The 24,528-nt window shown below is 32.0% G+C and overlaps 1 protein-coding gene across 2 annotated transcripts in view; it reads right to left on the bottom strand.

The window, feature by feature from the left end:
- LOC124363015 (tyrosine-protein kinase Dnt-like) overlaps window positions 1-24,528 on the bottom strand; it is an 89,859-nt gene that overhangs the window by 12,428 nt on the left and 52,903 nt on the right. For both annotated transcript variants that reach the window (XM_046818074.1, XM_046818075.1), the window contains exons 2-6: window positions 10,055-10,182; window positions 8,117-8,354; window positions 5,019-5,205; window positions 2,226-2,478; window positions 906-1,065 (exon numbers count right to left, since the gene is read on the bottom strand). In XM_046818074.1, coding sequence (XP_046674030.1) covers window positions 906-1,065; window positions 2,226-2,478; window positions 5,019-5,205; window positions 8,117-8,354; window positions 10,055-10,182 — 966 coding nt within the window. The remainder of the gene's footprint in view (window positions 1-905; window positions 1,066-2,225; window positions 2,479-5,018; window positions 5,206-8,116; window positions 8,355-10,054; window positions 10,183-24,528) is intronic.

Genomic DNA, 24,528 nt, shown 5'->3' with positions numbered 1-24,528 from the left:
AAAGAGTCATTTACAATCAACATGTTGTACATCAAAACTGCCTCAATACACATTGGACTGAACAGATGATGTTTTCTTACAAGTTACAGTAATAGTTATAACCCAAATACAGAAACTGAACATTAAAAGACTTTATGCGTTAATAATATTGAACTATTTGTTCTACTCTATTGTCAACTTCGTTCAGATTTTTGGAAAAGTTGTCATCCTTAAGTTTATCTCATAAAAAGGTTTTTAATGGTTTGAGAGAAAACCAAAAGATTCCAGTGATTACAAAACAAAATTATAGATTTACTTCAAAATATAATTAAACATAAATACAACTATAAAAAAAACAATATTTAACACTACTATAAAATGTTTTAAGTTCAATTATCTTGTTATAATTGTTGTCTGTAACACAAAAAATAGCGAAGAATATGTGCAAGGCAGTGACGGTTTTTTTATGTCAACAATTTCAAAATTATTCAATCATGAATACAGTCTCTGAGAAAGAATGCCATGATTTTTAACGGCACATAACACACTGTGCCTTCTGTTGCGCTGTAAACATCTTACTCGCGACTTGTGACAGGCGTGTCAGTCACAACAGCGGGTTGCCAAAGCGCAGCTATTCTGCGCATGCCTAGTCGACATTTTATGTTAAGAAACTTATGGTAAAGAAACTTAGCTATTTCAACTTAAAATTTAAGTTTAAATCGTTTAGTTATCTTGAATATTTTTTAAATGAGGCCGTTCAAAACTCAAATAATTTTCTTCGTAGACCCTATAAATGTATACCTTATACTTCTTTATGTTATATTTACAATTCATTATGTTATATTATGTAACCCATAGAAGACATTCCTTTAATCTAAACCCATTGTTGATAGAATTTCCACATGTCAAGATCCAAAATGACAGACCTGAGACAGTCTTGACGACGACATCCTGGGGGTGCAGATCGGCCTCGGGCTGGAAGGAGCCCAGATACACGCGACCGAAGGTTCCCTCCTGCAGCAACTTCTTGGTAGTGATGGTCTTCCGCAAGACGTTCAGTCGCCGCACCCTGTCCGCTGGGTCCAACTAGAACACGGATATAATCTTCTATGTAGTGAACCTTTAATTTAAGGGCCTTATCGTTTATCTTAATGGATATCGTATTATAGAATACAAATCTTAACACGTAGTTTCCGGTTCATTATTAATATAAAATTATTTATTATTAATTATTAAAATTATTCCTGATTAAAAGAAAAAAAAAACAAATTACTATTCTATCCACTAAAATAACACCCCAAATTAAGCAAAAAATTACATAATTTTTATTTAAGTATCCACATATCTCAACTATTTATAAATACATTTACATAAACCTTTTACAATAAAAAAATATTAAATAGCTTAACTTTAACTACATTGCATATACTGAAGATTTTAAATCATTTTGTGTATCCAAATGTGTATCGACACGCGGCTGCGATAAACACACGCATGAGACCAGTGGCAGAGATGTCTACCGGACTGGACATCACGTGACTGTGGTGTTTGGCCGTTTCCCTAGTTTGACTGGTTCATTAATCTTTGCACTCATGCCTAAGACTCACCTAAAATGGTTTATAACGTATCAGGCATTTTATAGTGAACATAAGTTCTTGTAACATATCTGGATGGAAGGCCAAATTGGCTAACCGATACCGTTGGTCGACTACTGTTTTAACATTTTGACGACTGCCTTACACAGCACTCGTCTCTTCAAATTTGAGATGAGTCTGAATACCCTCATAAATTCAGAATTTTCAAAAGTGTCAATCCGTAGGAGAGTCCATAATACACTAATATCAGTATCTGGTCGGGAAGTATTTGGATATTGATCTCAAAACGTAGATGAATGATGACGATTAGCACAATTTTCTTTAATAACGCTTTTATTACTGGAAACCTGGCAGATTGTACTTCCTCTATCAACTACGTCATCAACTATAACAGCTGGGCCATTCTTGGCATCACGTGAGGACAATCAGAAATTAGTAAAGTTTTATTTGTTAACTAGAAATGGTTTTCAATCTAAGAAAAGTAAAAATCTGACTAAGAATTATCAACTGTGAAAAGTATACGTGTAAGTCAAAATCAACATCAACTATAATGACTATGCACCATTCTTTAAGTATTGGAAGTGAACATAATTCCTCGCTAATAGTTATCAAATTAAAATAGACCTGTTGGTCGTGGATGTGCAGACTTACCTGAGGCACTTGTATGAGCGGAGAAGACGCGTAGTAGGAGACTCTGGAGGATGCGCGGGTAGAGGCAGGCTTGCAGTAGACGTGATGTGTACTGCCATCCGTGGTCACGTAGGATGTGGCGTAGGGTGATGGAGTGGGGGTTAGCGGAGGCTTGTGACAAGAAGCGATAGTCGCGTAGCTTCCGCTCAGCCCACTGTTAAGACGTATGAACACGTTGGGGTTCCCGGCGTACGCACCGCTCGTATAACTGGTGCTGTAACAACAGAAAAGTAAAAATGTGTGACCCCATTGTAAGAGTTCTTGAAATAGCATTCTCAGTGATGGACCTTCATAAACTTTCATGGATCTCCCGTAATCATCCAAGTTCTTTCACCGTAGCGTAGGTGTATATTAACCTAGAGAAGGTAGAGTTCGATTTCCGGGGAGTAGAATAAATATTTTTATTGAATTTAGACAGTTGCAATGCTCAACTTAAATGCAATTTGCGTGGCCAAATATTCTTTTTTAATGTATCCTTCTCAATAAAGTGTGTTTTTTGTCTTTAAGTACACGAATTAATTTTACAAGAGCTGTATTTTTTTTTTCGATGAAACGTTTTTCAGCAAAACTTGATAGGATTAGCATTTTTCTATTATTTATCATTTTGTTATCATACTTTCTTAGTTAGCATCTCAAAAACTACCAGAAAACTTAATGTGCTTTCCATAAAAAAGCAGTAGCTATTTTGACTGTTTGTACATTAATAATTTTTAGAATATTACCCATTAGTTAATTTTTTTGGTCACTATTTAAGTAAATTTAGATATTTCCATAATATTCCTTACATAAAACACCTATTTAAAAATACAAAAATTCATAGTAGTACATATTTTAAAGATAAATAACGTCCAATTCGGGTGTAAAACGACGATACAAACACAATCGACAAGGGAGAATCAAACTGGATGCTCACACTATAACGTGTAACACAGGTGCGACCTGCACACAGATTAGTTCTGTAATTAAACTGGACAGCGAAAAAAACAATGTAACACAATCCCCTTTCATAGTTGACTTTGACAGCTCTTGTGTTTATAATTGAGTTTGGGTTCTGTTCCAATATAATTTGCATCAGTTTCATTAATTTGTTACGCAAAGCGAGTCACCAGTGATACAAGTTGCTCGAATTTGGGTCAGCGTGAGAGGGGTTGCCATTCGTGTTTTTGAGTAGTTTGTTAAAAGCCACATAAATATTGATTAAATTTGGAAGTGGTTCTTGATGGATCCATAACATAAGTTACACACTTTTATATGGTCTTAAATATCTAAAGTTATTTTTATTTGTACATTATAATATTTTTCACGTAGATTTATTATTCGGAAATCAAAATAATTTACCTTGGGGCTGCTATAAGTTTAAAAGACTAAGATGTTTTAATATAATGTAAGAAATTATTGTTTGGTGAGTGTCACAATATCCAGGGTATGGCTTATGCAGTAGCAGTTTTAACCATGATCAAGATATGTTAAGTCGCGTGTGAATATTATATTTGTGAAATATGTTTTCACCTCGACGTTTTTCTTTTCAGAAATTGTACCTAGATGGGGTCATTTCCCTGGCCTGTCATGTTGAATTGGAATATCATTATATATGTTGCTCGTGGAAAATATTTCTATGAAATACGGTTTTATTTACCGAGATTTCCTATTTATAAAAATACCTGGATACCATACCTATGTATTTTCACTTTCAATAATTGTTATATATGTTGCCTGCTGATTTGATTTATGAATGAAATATGGATTTATATGCAGCAATTCATAATGATGTATTAAATTGAATAAAGATCATGTACTAATCAACTCATAACAGAATATGACAGTTCATGATAAGGTATTTCAAAGATCACTGAGGGAACTGTTACTTATAGAATTCTATATCTAATACTTTTTCACTACTCGGTTGAGAAAAATAGCCTTCATGGTACGAGATTTCTAATATTCAGTCAAAAAACAAATATTAAAAGTATAAAAATATAACAATAAAATCTGTGCACCAGACAGAGAAGGATTAATCGCAACCCGTAACCCTTCCCACGCGTATTACGGGAAATCCCAAGCGGTAAAAAAGAGTCCCCACTCGTATGAAAGGAATTGTCTCAATCCAATATGTTTTTATCCATTGCGAACTTCTTAAAACTGATAATAAAATTCGTTGGAGTGTTAATAAACGCCAGAAAACAGCTGTTCTCCATTCTTTGTTCTTGGCCGCCTGTTATCGATTCAAAACTGATTTTTACAGCAACCGAACCACGTTTTGCGATGTACGCTGGTACGTTCAATGTCTGTTTTTCGTGTGGAGAGGATAACAATGAAAACTTGTGAGATTTGCGTACAAACTATGTTTCTATATTGAATTGCGTTTTATATGCTACATCTGAACAGTATTTATAACAATTTTAGGATGAATTTAATTGCGATTTCCATTTTGTTATTGTTAAATTTTAACAGTTTTTTCCTGTTTTCATAGAATTGGAAAAATATAAGTTTTGTTTTGTTATAAGTATTTATTTATAAAATTACGAGCTCGTAGCTTCAAAGATTTAAAAAGTCAGTGTTCAAGTTTTACTTCCTATGATAACGTCAGAAATCCTAATCAAATACTATTAAAAGCAAACGTCAATTTGTTTAAGGTTATTACTCGCTAGGGGTGGAGTAAAAAATATATATCCGACACTTCAATGGTTAATATAAATAAATAAGTCCATTAAACGTGGAAGCATAAAACGTCGATATAATAGACGTTGTACTGACTGTAAGGAGTCCTGGGCGCGTCCCTTGTTGTTGCGCACGTAGCTGAGTGACGTCACCGTGACGACCAGCAGGATCATGACGCATGCGCAGGACACGGCCACGTAGAACGTGGCGTTGGTAGAGGTCAGAGAGCCAGGGTCAAGGCGAATAGAGTCGTTCCTGGGAGGAGGTTCCGTGTCAGGATAGTCTGCAACCAGAGGGTAGTCCAAATATGTGAAAATCCTATTTGCAGCTAGTCACCTAGTTCACTGACTAGTAAAGGCAGTCAGCTTAAATCTGTAAATACAACCTGAAATACGTGAGTGGTATCTATAGGAAAGCATTGACTAACTGACTAATTCCTAAAATATAATTTAAAATTCCCATCTATATTCATAGTATAATATTTAAAGATCATATAATATATGATCAATCAATTGTATAAAATATGACCACTCTAGCTAAAATTATAATTAGCAAATGGATTTTGACGTATGACATTCAGTGACGAATAGATTACTGCTAATGATTATGAAATAAGTATTTAATATTAAAGTTAATGCTTCTAATCTATATAACTACTCCATTGGTATAGAGTATGATTTGCATTATTGCAACATTTTAAAATAGTCTTCATTTTATTTAAATATTAAAACCCAGAGTTGTAACTGAGTTTTAGCGGAAATATTAATCTGATAACGTTACAAAAAATAGAAAGAATTAAAACACATATTTATAAGAAATGTGTACATAACCATTTTCCTCGTTATTGTAGATATTAATAACTGACATACTCTATAACTAAAATAAACATGATCTATTTATCTACTACGCATATATTAAGTTTATTTTTTGAGTTTTTACTTTCATCAGAGAAAAATATACATAAAACTTAGATTAAAGTTGAACAATAATTAAATTGTAAATACCAAAAATCTAGATTTACACTATGGCAGAATTTAAGTTGAAGGGCCCAGGTCGGTGAAATAAATAAAAAAAAAAACAAGGTAATGTCTTATTACTAAACCTATTAATTTTCGTTATTACTATTATCTTACACATCATCGATGATTTTTATGTTTCATAACATTTTTAAGTATGAACTGGTGTATCTTTTTTTAATGATATAAAGTAATAACCATTATTATACTTAAAAGATACATAAAAGATAAACGTTACTCTACACATTTATTGTATGATAAATCTATGCCCTAATTTTATGAGATAATGTCCACTCAGTATACTATGACTGTAAGAGATGCTTGCCATGTAAACCCTATTTTCAAATAGTATGTTCTTTGACGTGTGTCACTACTTTAATAGTAGCCATATTAAGTACACAGTATAACACAACATACAAGACAAGTTCGGGTAACTAATTCTGTATTTAGTTCTGATCCTAATTATACACTATTAAACATAAAGATATAATCCCAACCGCATTAGGTGAGAGTGGTTTTGGCAGAGAAGTTTGAAAAGCAGCCGAAAGAGTCTTATTTGTAAACATGAGTTCGGAAGGCTCCCAGAGTGAATGAGTTCATTGGAACAGCTCGGTCTGGGAACACTAATCCTCTCCGAGGGTTAAACGCCGGCTATCTGCTTTAAAACACTTTCCGAAATTAGACTCACTTGTGTACAGAATATATACATGTTTTACGGTGTGTGAACAAAACATTTCCAAACTATTTATAGCATTGCATCGTATGTATTTCTGTCGATAAAATATTTAAATAAATAATAAATAAAAATACCTTTATTTACAAGCGTTCTTCAGTTACAAATTGGTTTTCAGGATAACTCAAGTCAAATTTTAGTATCTAATTGCGCCTTTTACAGTATTTTTAAACAACTAATGAAAAGGGACTGCAGAAAACCAGGGTGGTCACTATATAACGCTGGCCCAAAACAGGAAAACCTTTTCGGCCTAACTCAAGTCTCATTCTATGGAAGTAAACCTTCCGGTGGCGGCTGAAACGCTGCGAGACCTCATCCCGATACCGCAGTCTCTCACTCAAGTATAGGTGTATAATCTGATTGACAGACATTTGCCATCATTAAGTACTTTCAACCTACAAGTTTTCGTAACTAGATCGTATCTTTTACAAATAAAAGCTTTAATTTCTTAAGGTTGTATATTTTAAATATCGATTGCCCTTACAAACAAAATTGTTTTCAAAAATAAAAAGGTAGTTGTACGCTAGACCACACTGGCTAGGGTTGTTTAGTCTATGCAATTTTAAACCTAAACTAATTTCATTTTTAAATGCCTAGTGGACAGGTATTGACTTTCTACTCTACAATTTATTTTTATATCATGAATTAAAAAGTCACAAGTGGAAACCCTATATGGTTGTACTAAATGAATGTACAAATTTATGTATTCTACTATTTTCTCGTTATTATCATGATTACTCGTAAGACCATTGTAAAAATATTCCGTAAAGCTCAGCCAAATCTCGTAAAGTGATAAACATCATCGAACTCAGTGTTCCTCATACAAAAATGTGAATGAATGGCAACTTTTAAGTCTACAGACCTCAAATTATCGTGCACACAGACAGACAGACAAACAGAAATGAAAATCCTACGAGTGATAGGCATCACTAAAGCTCAGCCAATAATCATGTCATACTATTTACGAAGATCTGGTATACAAGTTTTGCTCAAATATATATTACTTAATTTTACAATATTCTTGTAGAGCCATGGAGAAAAGAAGGAACACATGTTCTTTTGTAGTTTTCGATTTTGAAATTTAATTCAAAATATAAAACTTATTGGTATTATAAATCAATATTTAACTACACGTTGCACGACATTTTACATTGAAAATTCGAATAAGAGGAGAGGGAATAACTGCTATGGCCGGTGAAGATTTAATCAATTTCATTTGTCAGCTCTCAATGCTAATCCTCTTCGTCACCATAAAATACTCAGATATTTTCATTGAGACGCCTATGTACAAAGTACCCGATTGACGTAACCACCAACCACTCGTACTTGTGTTTCAGAAAATATTGAAAACAAATTTTTCGACTCACCTAAATAATAGTCAAGACAGATCTCAAACTTTGCCTCATTTATGAACGCATTTACTGTTTTAGCTGATATGCGCTTACCTCTGAGGCAAATCTTGTTCCGCCGGAAGTAGAGAGAGGTGTCGTTCTGTATCCTACTGTAGGAGGTGACGTTGAGCTGTAGCACGACCCTCACCTCAGCACTCCTGACTCCCGTACAGGGGAGTGCCACGCTGAACGTCTGGACCTGGGTGGGGATCACTCCCCGGGCTGTGATGTTGAACAGAGGCTCCAGCATAGCGTCGCGATTGTTGTACTCCACCACCCACACGTACGGCAGCTGTGCAAGTATCAGTTGTGGACTAAATCATAATTTAGGGGACGATGATCATAATATAGCATAATACCAATCTACACAATATTATGTTTGTTTTAAAATAGTTATTATGATGTTCACATTCCGATTAAAGGATTTGTTGATGTTTAAATTGTCTACGATTTAGTGAGAACGATACATAGAAACAAATTTTGCAGTATAAATATGTGTGTATATAACTTTTTCTGTCTATAACACGTGGACGTGTCTTACAACAAACCTTTAAAATTCTTTAAGAAAGTATGACTAACTTACAGTCTCTCTTTGATCTTCTTGATGTTTTGTTGATTTGTTTCTACCTGTCTTTCTATTTTAGAAATTAACTTTTATTATACTGATTATCGGCTGAAAATTATAAAATTATTTAATTACCAAATAATTTAATATTTATTTACAATGAATCTTTGTATTGCGTAGTCGTAATAATTAATCCAAAACCATTTCCAATTATATTGTGGAGTGACCGCTCCGGTAACGTTTTCCTGCTGGAGCTACTTTATTTTAAATAAACGAAAGTACACTCTTTTACTACATGGAAACACTTCCATATTTTCTGCCGGTAGTACGGCAGTACTAAGCGGTCGGAACAGAAATAAGTAACAGAATGAAATTGAAAGGCCGAACTGGACTACATGGCAGAACCAAAATACAACATGGAATTGTACTAGATGATGTAACTAAACTGCATGAGCTGATCTACATGATAGAACTGGTACTTGTGACCGAACTGAACTATATGACGGAACTGTACTACATGACTGAAACCGAACTATACAAAGGAACTCAACCACTTGTTGGTGTTCTATCATAAGAGAGGGGTGTTACTCTTTCACATTTAATTAAATCAGCCATTATTTTGTTATTGTTAAATTAACAACCAACGAAATTCTGTCAATACATAAGTTTTGCACAATTTAATAACCACTGTTTAATCCATGACTCAGTCACTATTTAGTTTTATATTAACGATAAAGTTACAGCCAATGATTGTAGAGTCTTATACCGGCGTTTAATTTATATTGTGTGTATTACTCAATATACACAAGATGGATTGCCATTGACTCTTCCCCTCCTCAGAGGAATATCTCACAAGAGGTCGGTGACTAATCCTAATCGTAAACATAAGGCTCATTTCGATTTATTATCTTGGTAATAACCATATAATGAAATAAACATACAATTTGCTAATATATGAATAGGTTCTTGCCATTTTAATATATTAAAATGTTGTTACCTAATAAGTTATTTGTTCTTTTGTTGATATGGTTTGCCAAAATGCTTTACATAAATTGATGTGAATGAAGAATACAGTGGAAATACTATCATTGTAGTGAATATCGTTACTGGTCAATTACCTTCATTGCCCCAAACGTATTGCCTTGCCTGATATGCTGTGAAAGCAGAAAAGGTAATATGGATTATTCCATTCCTTAACTATTCAGCTCTCAACGCAGTTGTATTTTTGCTGATATGTACTGAATATTTTAGAAGTAACAATAAATTTAGCTCTTCTTTTGTTTAGTACTGTTGGTAACATCACGAAAACTAGAGTTGTTATTTTTAATCTTTAAAACACCGCAATATATTTCATATTTACAAATTTGATAAAACTATTTAGTCACAAATAACTTAATTATGAACTCGTTTATAAAACCAAAACGTACCGGACTCCTTGCGAGGGATTGCCAGGAGAAGTGGAGGGCCGTGATGTTGGCGGGGACCGGGACTATGAAGTTCATCGCATACGTGTTGACGACACCATCTCTCACGTAGAACAGCTCTGAAGACAATCCTGTAACAATCACTCGTGTTACACGATTGACTTATAGATAATGTTACAGAACGAACGCAGATGACATCATGGCTGTTCAAAATCGAACATGAACATAAAGCCCTTTGTAAAAAAATGACCATTGATTGTTACAGGAGCTGATTAGAGCAGCTAAAATTAAAACAGCTGATTGTTGTGGTTCACAAGCAGTGTGGTCACATAATAACTGTTAGTAATTTTTAGTTCTTGACTTTTTAAAAGCGCATTATCTTGCTCATTTTGAACCAATTTTCTTCAACTTATTATCGTTGAATTACGTTGTCAAACAAAAATGTAAACCCTTTTTACTTTTTCAAAGTATGTAGTTATTAGATATTTTTTATGGGTTTTACAAAACACGAATGAAAAAAATAAAGATGTTAAAAAATATATTATTTTCCAGTAATTCGGCCAAGCGTTATAAAGGTGTATACAAAATTTAAATTTATTAAAGAGTAAAAGATAATTAAGAGAAAAAAACTAAATGTCTGCTGCAACAGCAATTATTCGAGTTTCAAGGATAAATATGATATTTTGGTTTATTTTGTCCTGAAATAATATCTGAACAGAGTTTTAGACAGTTTTTGAACACTCTGTATGTATATATATATATATATATATATATACATTATATATATATCCCCTGTCGCCGGGGAGGGTATCTTGGGATGCAATGGCTAAGTTAAGTAAGTAAGTACAGTTTTGTCACTTTTATAAATCTTTATTTTTACTTGTATTACATCTATAAAGAAAAATAACTAACACGTATAATAATTATGATATGATATGATATGAATATTATTGGAACATATATATATATATATGTTCCAATACGTGATAACCCATTCTCAGGATTAAACATTTCACATAATATATTTTGCCTCGATCTTAAACTAAATTCTATTATGCGCAGCCTATCTATTTTCCGTTACGAAACAAATTTAAACACGGTATTTGACTTAACAGCATTGCAAACAAATCATCCTCGTTTATCTCCTGACGAAGCAGTAACATTTTCCCTACAACTACACAGTTGATAGGGTGCAGAAACGTTCTGCTAGAAGAAATGCTTAACGAAGATGGGGGAGCGATGCTTGCAGGGCAGATGCTAATTGAGAACGCTTTGCATAAATTTGCAGAGACCGAAAAAAGGAGTAATGAGGTGCCAAGCTGGCAGCTTGTCAAACAACTCGTTAATTAACATAAGACCGGGGAGGCTGTCGCCGGGGAGGGTATCTTGGGATGCAATGGCTAAGTTAAGTAAGTAAGTACAGTTTTGTCACTTTTATAAATCTTTATTTTTACTTGTATTACATCTATAAAGAAAAATAACTAACACGTTTAATAATTATAGTTCATGTGATTATGTATCCACTACCTATTGATATAAACTAACTAACTCCCCGACTATAAGTCAATTTGATTAATAAATACATTATATTTACATAAGAGATTAAGGATTAAAAAAGGAAAGTGGATTGTAAAATACGTAATCAACCATGTTATTGCCATAAGACTATTTCTTTTCAAGAAATATATTACAAAATCTCTTTGTAACAACTTTATGATTTAAATTAAGTAACTAAATTACTTAGATACTGTAAATCTAATGGACTAGTAATAAATAATTAACTTAGTATACAGGTTTTACAAGACAACGGGTCACAAGAGCAAAGTGGAAAGTAATTTATATTAAGATCGAATAAGTACTTATTAACTTAATAACATTAACACGTACATTCATCAAACAAGTACTTTCCATTTCTATAAAGTCATTTTCTAGCGTCAATAAGTATTAAAAGTGAATATTATCCATCTGAAAAAGCAGTTGGCATAATTATTTTAATTATTATTTCAAACTCCAGCGAGGACTAGTTGAATGAGCATTGCAGCGTATTGTTAATTTGGCAATCTGTTATAATAACAGTTTGCACCCTTTTCGAATATAAATTAAACTTAAATCTAAAGTAAATATACGATAACGTAAGGGTTTACGATGCGATACGATGGTGAAGCGGTAGCATGAATGGACTGGTATTATAGGCGGCGCAGTGTTACCACCTGGGCGGCACTAAATTGTATTCTTCCACCTTTTCTACAGTATGCATAATTTGTAACAAATCCAACTTGAATCTGTTAGAATGTAAGAGGAAACCATTTAGTAATTAGGAAATTAGTTAGAATTGTCTCATTTTTTTAATAATTGCAATAGTAGTGGATTATAGTGGTTTTAAAGTATGTTATGATAGTAGCAATATAATCTAATGGCAGTGTTCTCCCATATCTTTTGTTTCAAAATATATTTTTCTCAACAACGCTTATTTTAAAATGTTTTGCATATTATTTGCAATTTTCAAATAAAAAGCCAACAAGATATGTTTGTTTACTTTACAAGAGTATGTGCAAAGATGATTTTGTTTGCAGAAAGTGTAATTGTAATATTTCTATTTTTACTCCAGATCTCAGATTAAACCGTCGTCAGCCGTAAATAAAACTGTTTAGCGGAACTTTTTTGTGGTTAGAAACTCAAGGTCAACCTGGATGAGATTGCAGTCGAGGAGAAGATAATAAACATCCATAAATACAAAGCTATAATTGAATACTTTTTTAAATTAAGGCATTCGTTTTATCAGAGTTTTAGTTCACAAATTAAAGCTATTGAACTGTTTTTTTTTTTTTTAACAAACAATGCTTAATAAAAAGTATACTGATCAAATCGCAGCCATTGGATTGAATTACATGTTACCAACATTCGAAGGATGGCATTCTAAATAAGAGTTCAGGACAAATAATTAATATTATTAAAATCGATAAAAATTATTTGAAAAGATAATAAATTATTATGATCAGTTTTGGATCATTAGTTTTGTGACTAATATTTAACTAAGCTATCATTTATTAATAAAAAAGACCTACAAAGTATATAAATTGTATAATAAATTATAAAATAAATAAGTTAAAAACTAAGCCATAATGAAACAGTAAATAACTTAATTGGTCAGTATTATATCTATTGATACTAACAACATACTGTATTATATGTGGCAAATAACATTGATGCAGCTTCAACTTTGAACAGAATGCAAAAATATGGCTTTATACATATTGAGATTGTTTGACATGTAACCTATTTAATGTTTGTTATTATTTTGATGCCCTTAAAACATTTCTGGAATATTTGGTCACTATAATGGGACCCCCATATTACAGCCTTAGAACACTATATAAACCTAAACGACACTTCAGTTTAAATGTACGACAACATAAAGGTTTACGAGTGTGAAGCGGTACTGTGAAATGGGCTTTGTAAAATGTGGATTGTAAACAGTGCACAGTTACCACCTGGACTGTACAGCTATTTGTCCTTTGCATATATTATAAAAGTCCATAGGAATAAGTTGTAACCGTTCTATTTAGAAACGGGATAATGTATGCATCAAACAATATGACTTTTCAAACCAACGATGAGTAAGTTCAGTTACCCTTTAACATACCTTTCATAAATACAGAAGAATTGGAAAATTGTTTTTCATAACTCCACCTGAGTTACAAACATTTAAGTTGCGAATTTAGGCATTTTAGGAATCAGGCAGGAACAACCCATTAAAAGTAAAATGTTTAATGTTTAGGGTATTTATGTAAATTATAGCTTCAATGACGTATTACCTTATATTTATATATTACTAAAGTAATTAGTCTTTTAGTTGCATATTATTAAGAAAATTAAATATTTTTAAAATACTGATTTCTTATCATGATTAAATTTCTTATTAATTATCTTTTCAATAATACTAATGTGGAACATTTACAATTTGTATCATTACGTTTTTGGGGTCTGATAAAAAAATTTGCCAAATGTCCCACTTTAAATTACTGCAGTTTTCAGTGGCGTGATAAAAAATTACAAACATGACAGTGATTAAGGAACAGCATAATTAATTTGGAATTGAACATACTTTTTTGCATTTTATCATAACTTCAGATCAGTATTTTTGGAAACTCACCTTAATTACATTCACGATGTGGAGCTGGGAAAGGAACTGCAATTATTTTACTAATAAGCCATTACGTAAGAATATTTTTGGAGAAGCCAAAGTGTCAAACAACCTTTGTACAGCATATACCCCATTGAATTGTTTGGTACAAGAAAGAGAGAAATAGGCATCGTCAATTGTTAGGGCACAGGTTTTAAAGACATTTCACTTTACAATATGGGTGTAAAAAATATTATTATTGATTAACAGCTGATTATTATAGTTATGAATCATTATTAAACGTAATAAGCAACCACTGCTGCAATGCTAGACTGTGAAATATGATGAAGATACCTTAAGGCATCATCATTGAGGTGCACCATATTTCGCAGTATGCTTCACCGTCTTCGTGTCATTTCCCAGATGAAACCACTGTGCAGACGTGACTGCAATCTATCTACCGGAAATGATGTTGACTCGCGGCGGCTGCCTTACTTCCGGTTTTAATCACCTCTGCAGTGATGCATGTGACAGGTTCTGTCTCGAGCCCACATTTGTGTTTTAGAAAATGAATGGTTCATTTTATCTTCGTTGTAAAAGGCATTTGCTTATATTAAGTTTACTTAGGGTGGGGACAGTCAAATCGATTATAAATCGGTATTTATGATCTATCTGACTGTCCACAACTACTATTATCGTTGTTTCCATTTCAGAAGAAGACATCTAATATTTAACATTAGGAACGCTTCCAAGGCAAAATATAATCACTTGAGGAGACTGCGCAATGAAATAATGATTTGACAATTTGATGCCTTCGAAATAAATATTCATTATCTTAAATATACATTTAGTACATCTGCTTCTGCTAAATGTACCAACCAGATAATCTAGATAGAGCAGGGGAAATCTCATGTATTGAATCAAACAAGAATATAGCATGTTCGATTTTAAGTGTCAGGTTGATTAAAAAATATATACTATCACTTACGCATTACATAGTCATAAGTAGCATTATGAGTTGCTTCGTGAACGAAGGTCCTTCAGCAAGGAACTCCCGCATATTATTATTGTTGTTATGTTACATTAAGCCATACTCTCTGATGTCAATCCTATAAATTCGTTAAAATCCATCTAGTCAAGGCATATTGTTTAAAGCGACCTTGTTTAGTACAACCATAAATTTAACAGGATCTTTGATTGTAGGTTGTTCTCGTTTAATATAAAAATTGTGACGTATATGTCATCACTTATAAACATGACTTAAGTGTCAAAATTATTTTTCAATGCTTAATTGTAACAAAAGTGACATATTCTTCGCGGTTTGATATCATAGAAGGATCAAGATTGAGTAGAAGCAATTACCTTGAATTTATTGGCATATTTACAACTTGAACTGATTGACGAGTACGTGATAGTTTGAACGAAATTCCCATTTCAAATGTCATCCAGTATTATCTTTAACGCTACATTTAATCTTCTCCATGTTCTGTTTAAATAACATCAAACATAATTTTACATTACATTTGAGACTAAGTAATACGAAAAACTACGTAATTCTGCTCAATTTTCTACTGTTATAACTTTTATAAATATTTTGTAAACAGTTTTTAATTATTCTGTGCAGTTGAAACAGTATGTCAAATTAATCCATACTTTCGTGGCTATATTTAAATTCAACATATGCTATCAACATAAGTCTATGATCTGCAAGCCGTGACTTTATAAATTAGGTTTTGCTTTAGCAGTAAGTTATTTATAATAGAAATACTTTACATCTTTTTGTTGTACCAATCCCACGCTCATCCAGACACAGAAAACCATTTCGTTGAAACAAACATTTCAGGCAATGCGCACTCACGTGGATAAATGACCCAACAGCCAACATCTGTCAGTTAAATGTTTCAGGAAGACAACACGTACACCCAACCGGAAAATACATTTGCAAAGTTTATTTTTCCAGAAGTTATTAAAACTGTCCAATAGCTCTGTGAGATGTGTCCGCAGAAGTTTAGTAAACAAAATATTGCGTTGAAGTATATTTCTTGATTCTAAATTTTTATTACTAATTTTAAGTTAAAAAACAAAACAAATTATCGTCGACTATCATAAAGAACAGGTTATAAGTACTGGATCTAAGTAAACTCCGTGCAGTTTGTTACAAAACGCCATTTTTTATTTGATTACTCTCTTAATTAATTTAAGGTTAAAAAATAATATTAGTAAAAATAAATGTTAAGACAAAACCTGCAATGAAGTTAAGAAGTACGTCTCCTATAAATGTGGCATTTACAATGCATTTAATTTACTTTTCTATTATTTTAGCCTTTTTAATACATTTTATTCCATAATTATTCCATTGACACTAATACTTGTTTACTAGTATTAAACTTCAATAAGTTTTTACACGCCTCTTAATTGTTTCTTAAACGTAGTCTTTTAATGTTTTACTAAAGTAGAACAACGAGTTTTGACGTTAGATAACTAATTTTACATGGTCGCATATTACAGTTAAATACTGTTGTATATATATATATATATTTATTTATTTCTTGTTTCTTAAACTATGCACATTTTGTGTAATTGTTTTAAACTTAATTGTATAAAAACATTTTGTTGCTGTCTAATAAAATAAATAAAAGAATAAGAAATTGTTTTAAACACTTATACAATAATACAACTCGCAATAATACAAAGATTCGTTTCATCATTTCAGAAGTTACAGCATAAAAAGTAATGTACGTTTTTAGTTTTTTGAGGGAGTTAGTGGTCATTGTTCTGTTATACACTAAATCTCAATGAATATGACAAATTTAGTTAATCGTTCATTTAATCATAGTGAATCTCCATTAGGAATTTATAGCAAAATTCGCATGTTTTAAAAATGCTGTCTTTAATAAATTTTTATATAAAGTGGGCAGTAAATAATTGTACAAATAATAGAAGACATTGTCATGAATCAGAAATATAACTCATAATGTACAAAAAAAACCTAATTTCGGGGAATTTTTCAATGGACTGAAATCAACAGTGAAAATCATTGTTGGTTTTAAATTTCACAATTATTGAGAACCTTAAAATTGATTTCAATTATATTATTCTTAGACATTTTGTATTTATAAAAGTCGTAGTTTGTGTAAATCCTACTTGGGTTTAGAGAGAGAGAAAGTACGGATGAGAGATAAAAATATGGGTTTTAATATTGGAAAGGGTTGTTTCACCGGAACGCCCTTCAACGGTATTGTCGAGGGTGTGGTAACCCTGGCCGACTCTCCATTTTACCGTAAAGTATAATAGAGAGAACGCTCTTTTTATATTTTATAAACTGCACTCTCTTCCTAAATTTTATTTTCATGATGTATTTCATAACAAAACAAAACCATTCAATATGCATTCAATACCGGTATAAAGACTTATTTGTAATTAGATTGTTCCTTCACCCTCGTAAAAATCTTTGTTGAATATTATTTTATTAATAATGATATTTTCCAAATACCACAAACAAGAATGTATAAATTTTAAGTAGTACAAATTACGTTTAATTTTAACGGAATATAAATTGTCAATCATTTTTTCATCTTTTAAGAAATGGTTTGGCGATTTCTCATTTTCAATACTTATATTTCAGAGTTTTCGAACAGACAGATGAGACATACAGATGAACTTTCCTTTTACGTTTTCTCTTCCCTAAATCAAAAGAGCTTTTCTTAAAACACAAAAGGAACCGATACATCCAGATTCAAGTTTCTAAGACCATTCTGTGTAGATGTACAGACGAATGTAGGGTTCTTAATAAAACTTGTTAATACAAAAGCTAGTAATTGACAATATAAAATTTAAAAAAAAATCCTGAATCGCCTTTATCTCTGTAACAGGAATTTGTAGCAATAGATGATAAATTTTTCCAATAAAAGGTACACACACACTTCATTCTGTAAGCTATTATCTAGGCACATTCTGGTCACTTTACAACTGCTCAATTCTTGTTTTAGATGTTCCACGTTTTTTTGGGTATTATACCTGAATATTAATTTAATGTGTTGGCTTAATAGTGCAATAATGAAATCGTAATTAACCAAACGTTTAATCAGAAGGAAAAAGGGAAAAGTATGTTGTAAAATGTGTATTTAACCATAGTTTTCAGAATGTAAATGCAAAACATGAAAAACACAACATGGAACTGGGCTTCAATCGAAAACGTACAGAGATCTATGCAGGACAACAAAGGCAAACGACAAGTTACCGAACAACTTTAATTACAAAACTTCGAAGGAAGAAGAGGAATAACTTTAAAGCTCTGTACTGAGCGAGAGGGATGTTGTGTTCAGTACTTACATAGAACTTGGTCGTGTTATCTTTGTCAATGTTGCCGAAAACTTTAATCAGATTCACGTTTTTAAATATAAAATAACATTCCCTTCAATATTTCAATAAGTTTTAATAAAACTGCTGTCATATTGAGTGTGTGTGGGTTGTATCATACGCCATTCCATTTTTACATAACTAGTCTGACATAAACCTAAATAATTGTTAATAATTTATAACAGCATAAAATCATTTTAAGATGCACAATCAGACTCATAGCTAGCGTACCACACCTATGCAAATGTTTATAAGTTGAAATTGAATTGTATAAGTGAACCACAGCGTTTTCTCATGTATCATACATAATAGAATGGAGTAGTGACATTTTTTTATCATTAAATCTTTAGATCCACAAGAATCAATGCTGAGTCCAAATTTTTCCAATTTATCACCTCGACTCATACGATTTAGAGTGAAAATCTATTTCGTTTGCCGTTCTATATTTACAATTTCCATCCAAGAAACAATTTCTGTTAGTGCTACTTTTCAAAAATATTTGGACACAAATTCAGAATAATTATTTTAGAATACAGTAGCCTATGTCCCATCATAGTGCAAAAACTATGTAATTTTACAAGAGAAAATGGATTTTGCAATAACTTTTATAAAATATGTCCCATTGATGCAATATGGTATGGAAGAATAGAGTCGTATAGCTTAATTATTTAACATTTATCTATCATACCCAATAACTATTAAACAACTTGTGCATATCTAATGAAGCTTCTCTACATTTTCTGTACTTATCAACGTGCATTTCAATTAATTTATGCTTTTATTCTCAAATTAGCATTTACAACTAACTAAAATCATGCATCCCTAATGCTGACCAGTTAATTAAAGTAGATTTGAATAGGTAGAGAAACTCAGCATGTTCATGTAATGTTACCCAGTTTATAAAAACCTGTGGAGCTTTGGAAAGTCAGGGTGAGGAAGGATTTGACCATCGTCTCTCTGTCTTAATAAAAACATAGATGATTAATTCATCAATTCGTCTGAATTCTTTTCTTTCTCTACTTCCGAATTCTGATATATTAACTCATTTATATAACAGATTTAAGAGCACAAAGGAATATATAAAAACAGAAAATTTTTATCTTGATTCTTTTGCAATGAGAGACTTGCCTTATTGCCTCACACGTGTACAAATATCAATTTACATATTTGTTCTTCCTTTTCTTTCATTCTTTGATATTTTTCAGTCTGTCAGTCACTTTAGTGTATTATATCCTTTTAGTGTGAAACTATACTGTTCAAATCGACATGGTTAACCTCTCTAATATTTAGTGCTAAAACATTTATGCTTTCGTTAGAGGTTGTAAAAACTTAAAACACTACTTTTAGAGTATTGGTACTGATCCAATTCTTCATGTCAACAGATGAAATATATAGCCATGCAATACATTATTTTAAAAAGAGGTTTTTGTGTGTGCTTAAATTTACGTTGTGATTTGATGTGACAGCTGAAGAAGCGGATGGATTCCAATCTTCAAAAGGTAGTGTTATACTTTTTGCAACATAATTATGATGATTGGCAAATTCATCAGATCCCATTATCCTTACAGGTTATCCGTCGAAAATAACCTAATTATTTCAAAGAGGCTTTAACTATTTCGATAGATGTGAAAACCATACGTATATTGCATAACTGGTGTAATTCGATACGAATAGTGCAAGTGGAAGCAACTTAAACACTACCCAGCGTGGTCTGAATGCTGGAGAATGTCTGGTAGCACTCGACATTGTGACACTGATACCAACCAGTGGGTGGTGTATCATAGCTCTAGTATCAATAGCATTCGTTGTACATCTCACCAACTGACATTGCCTGTTTTATTCAATATATAAATACCTCTGTTTATATCTAGTTCTGCTGAATGTAAGTACAATTATTATTACTAGAAGTAATTCGAAGGAAGAAACAATATCAAAGTTTAGTCTAAGGGCCAATTTATATTGCATATTAAATAAATTACATATCTTGAGTTTTTTATCAATCTAATTTTCTTATAAGAAAGAAAGTAACCTTAATTTGCGCTAGTAAAACACACTTTAATCTTATCGTCAGATACATAAATAATAGTTATATGAGCATCAGACAATGAAATTAAAGTCCTTAATTTCAGCTTAATAGCAGTTTTAATACGGCTAGCTGACGCTAAGTTCGCACTTACTTTCATGTATTAATAGGAATATGTGTGTGAAGGTAAGCAAAATATGTCAGAAAAAATTATCACTTCATAAGTTTAACCCTTTTGATATACCTTTTTTGACCTCTACCAAACTAGTGTGGTTAACGATAATTTTCTTTCATAGGGAAAATTGCTCTGTAATTTATAGAATGACCAGGGGGTGTGTTTATACAATGGAAATTGGCTTTCGGCTGCTTCACTTATATCTTAGTAAAGAACACTATTTATATCCCTAAAAAATAGTGAACTATCCCTGATTATTTCTCATGACTACTTGACTGCCCCTATGGAGAATCGAGTTCTGCAAGGTAGCATTTAATATCTAGCTTTGTTAGTTGCTCACATACAATTTTTAGGCTTTACTATAACCTTAAAAATATTACATGAGATTTACTTACATTTTAAGAACCCCTTGAGGACCGTTATCTCATTTATGAATTAAACACAATTAAGATTGCCAGGTGTATCAAATAAATGGAATAGTTCGTTTAAAAAAATGACAACCCGTATTATTTCAAGCATTTTCAATAGAGGGTAGTCATTTTATAACATTCCTGGAACAATATACTGAACACTTTCTTTCAATAAGAGAATCATCATTATAGACAATCATGTAGTACATTACTTATACAATAAATAGTGTTAGTATACTTTATTATTTATAAATTACTTCATTTTAAGTAATATGTTATCGTACCAAGATTAAAAATTCGCTGTTCGTCTATTTATTAGAGGAAGAACGTGCCAAACGCATCTTTTTCACATTAAAAGATGTTTCAGAAGAATGGTTTCTATATTTTAATAACCAAGCAATTCGATAAGTAGAGTGCTATAATAAAATGCAGAAATTTATTGTTATAAATTAACATAATTTGACAATAGATAAAATCATTATTTTTTTTAACGCTATTAATGGAATTATTAATGATTTATAGTGGAATGAAAATAATTTGAGAACAAGTGGATACTTGAAATTTTTATTTACAAAGGGTTCATCATACCCTTAATGGTATTTACGTTTTTGTAGTGTAAAACCGAAGTGTAGTTTATGTTGTGAGTCACCTAACATATAGATTGCTTAGTTAGTCTTGTCTTCTGGCAGTTTTTGACGTGACAACGTCTTAAATTAGGTTGCGGCTCGGAGTCACTCATGAAAAAGTGTAACGCCCGGTAACGTTACGATGCCCGTCCAGTGGGTCCGCCGCAAGGGATCCGCACGGGATAAAGCAGATAACTGTGGGTCCGCCGCACGGGATAAAGCAGATAACTATGTTTATTCGTGAAAATGTGGAGTGCTTAGATTCGTCATTTACAACAACTACAACAATAAAGGTAAATAATTGTACACTGATATTTCATTATCGTAAACTATGATTGATTGATTAATTGTTAGATTGACACAAAAGTTGAGAAACTGAGTTTATAGGTTATGTCATACTATTGACAAATGTTGATAGTGTTAAGTAAATTATTAATTTAAATCACTCTGCAATCAATCGTAATTCAGTCGATTGAGAAGAAACAGCGCGTATTGCTAGTCAAACATTTAAAATAACAAATTATAACCTCTAACCTGTCATAACAGTGCGACCAAACAAACGAACTAAACCGACCAATCACCACGCGCGGAGTTAGAATTTAACTGTGTTTAGCAAGAATTTCAAATTCCAATTTTAGTAAATGTTTTATTCAACTTTACCATTTACAATAACAAATTTTAATTAATTTCAAATTATGTACAATGTTTTAGTAAACAAAATATATTTCTATAGTTAAAATTTGTGCAATTCTTATTTTCATTCAATTCCTTGTTCCTATTGTGCAATTTAATAATATTCATATCAATAAATATTCTACCGAGAAAAAGACGTTGTCACGTAAAATCTTCGCCCGTAAAACCGACTTTACAGGCAACCATAATGTTTTTCCATCTTACTTTTTCGTATTGTTTGGAACCTATCAAATGATATTTATACACATAATATATTTTTACACCTAAAACATTTAAGCCTTAAGTTTAAGTACGCACAGAGGTACAACAAAGGTTCTAATATAAGCGAATGGACACAAAGCTTTTGTAAATTTTAGAGTATGCTAGGAATACAATCCAAAAATATTGCTGAAAGTTGTGTAAACTTAAATTCAGGAGTATATCTAATCTTTAAAAAAACATAACGTTTTATTTTAATTTAAAATTGTCATTTTAAGGATTTTTATGGTAGACTGTTGTACCATATTTTAGACAAGACTTCAAAGTCCTCGTGCCATTTTCCAGATGAAGCCACTGAGCTGGCTGACGTGACTGCAATATATTTACCGGAAATGGTTTTAACTCGCTGTGGCTGACTTGTTCCCGGGTTTAACTGCAGTGGTGTATGTCACAGTTTCTGCTTTGACACAAAAACTATTCAGTAAAACGTATTTCAGTGAATCAATCTTCTCTTTAAATTACAGAGATCCTACTGTTATAAAATTCGTTTAACTGTCAGGGAGAAAAATTACTCAAAAGAGAAATTGGAATGCGCTTAATTGCATTAAATTTTCAAATTGTACCTTTCCAGTTTTGTTTTTAAAAGAATGCATTTTAAGTATCATCACTAAAGATATTTATTTATCAATAACGCTAAAATAATAATTAAAATACATTAGTAACAATAAACGGCAAGACGTGCCCACTGCCTGAATTGAATTAAATTATCTGTAAACTTTCCCATGTGAGCACATATTTCCTATATATATCAAACCACTACTGTACAAAAACAAGGAATTTTAAAATTGTCGAAACGAAAGACAAAAAATTATATGTTTTTTTCTAATTATTCCTTAGTAATATAATTCAAGACACTCTCTCCATTGGATTTACAACACCTTACCGATGACATTCACTTATTGCACCAATTTAAATGCCCCAATTTATTTATTATTTATTGATTACCTCGAAGAATGCAATGTTTAAAGTAGTCAAAGCGGCTGAGTTTTAAAGCACAAAGTCAAAGAACTCCGCGCTGTGGCCATAACCTACAACGAGTAATTATACAAAACGAGAAGACGATGTTGGAGATTTTGCGTCCTTAATTCCTTAATTACATAAACCCCACATGCCTTTGACACTGGGACTTCACTTGCACCAGAGGGTTAATGATACATAGCTCATTACCTCTTACGTAGACCGCATTTGGCTAAATGTGACCCTAGCCATTACTGTAAAATAACTGCCACATTTTATGAATCATGAACAATAGCTCTAACCACCATGACACACCATCTTGACGTTTGGTACGATCCTGATGTGTTCGATCACAACATTTTCAAAAGATTTATAAACCCCAATAGCATTTTAATTGATTAGACTAAACGTTTTAAGGAAAAACGATCCATGCTCATTTTCTAAGTTTATCTACTTCCGTGGATTAAACGCATTATCTCTAGATTAATTAGCTACAGTATTATCCATACGATTCAGTGATGGTGGAGGCAGGATTGTAGAAATGAGATTGATGCTGAACATCCAAAATTCTCTTTCTTCTTGCATTATCGAAATGCATGGATAAAAGTGAACGAATTTATTTAAATTCTGACCTGGATTCTAAGTGAAGAAGAGTGTACCAATAGTTGAGAAATTGAGCAGGATTTAAACTCACCTTGATTTAGAAACTTGTTTTAGTTGATAACCTATCCTATTTATCATAATAGTAAGTTTTAAATAGTCACTAACCACCATCATAAATCGAAGCCTTAGAGTGGAAAAACCAATTTCTTATACAAGCCAAGTTTCTTAAAAGCCTTATTCCAAAGACAGT

Source organism: Homalodisca vitripennis, chromosome 5 (assembly GCF_021130785.1).
Source record: "Homalodisca vitripennis isolate AUS2020 chromosome 5, UT_GWSS_2.1, whole genome shotgun sequence".
NCBI classification, from domain to species: domain Eukaryota; kingdom Metazoa; phylum Arthropoda; class Insecta; order Hemiptera; family Cicadellidae; genus Homalodisca; species Homalodisca vitripennis.
The sequence above is the reverse complement of the archived record's forward strand: the minus strand, read 5'-3'. Positions and strand labels throughout refer to the sequence as shown.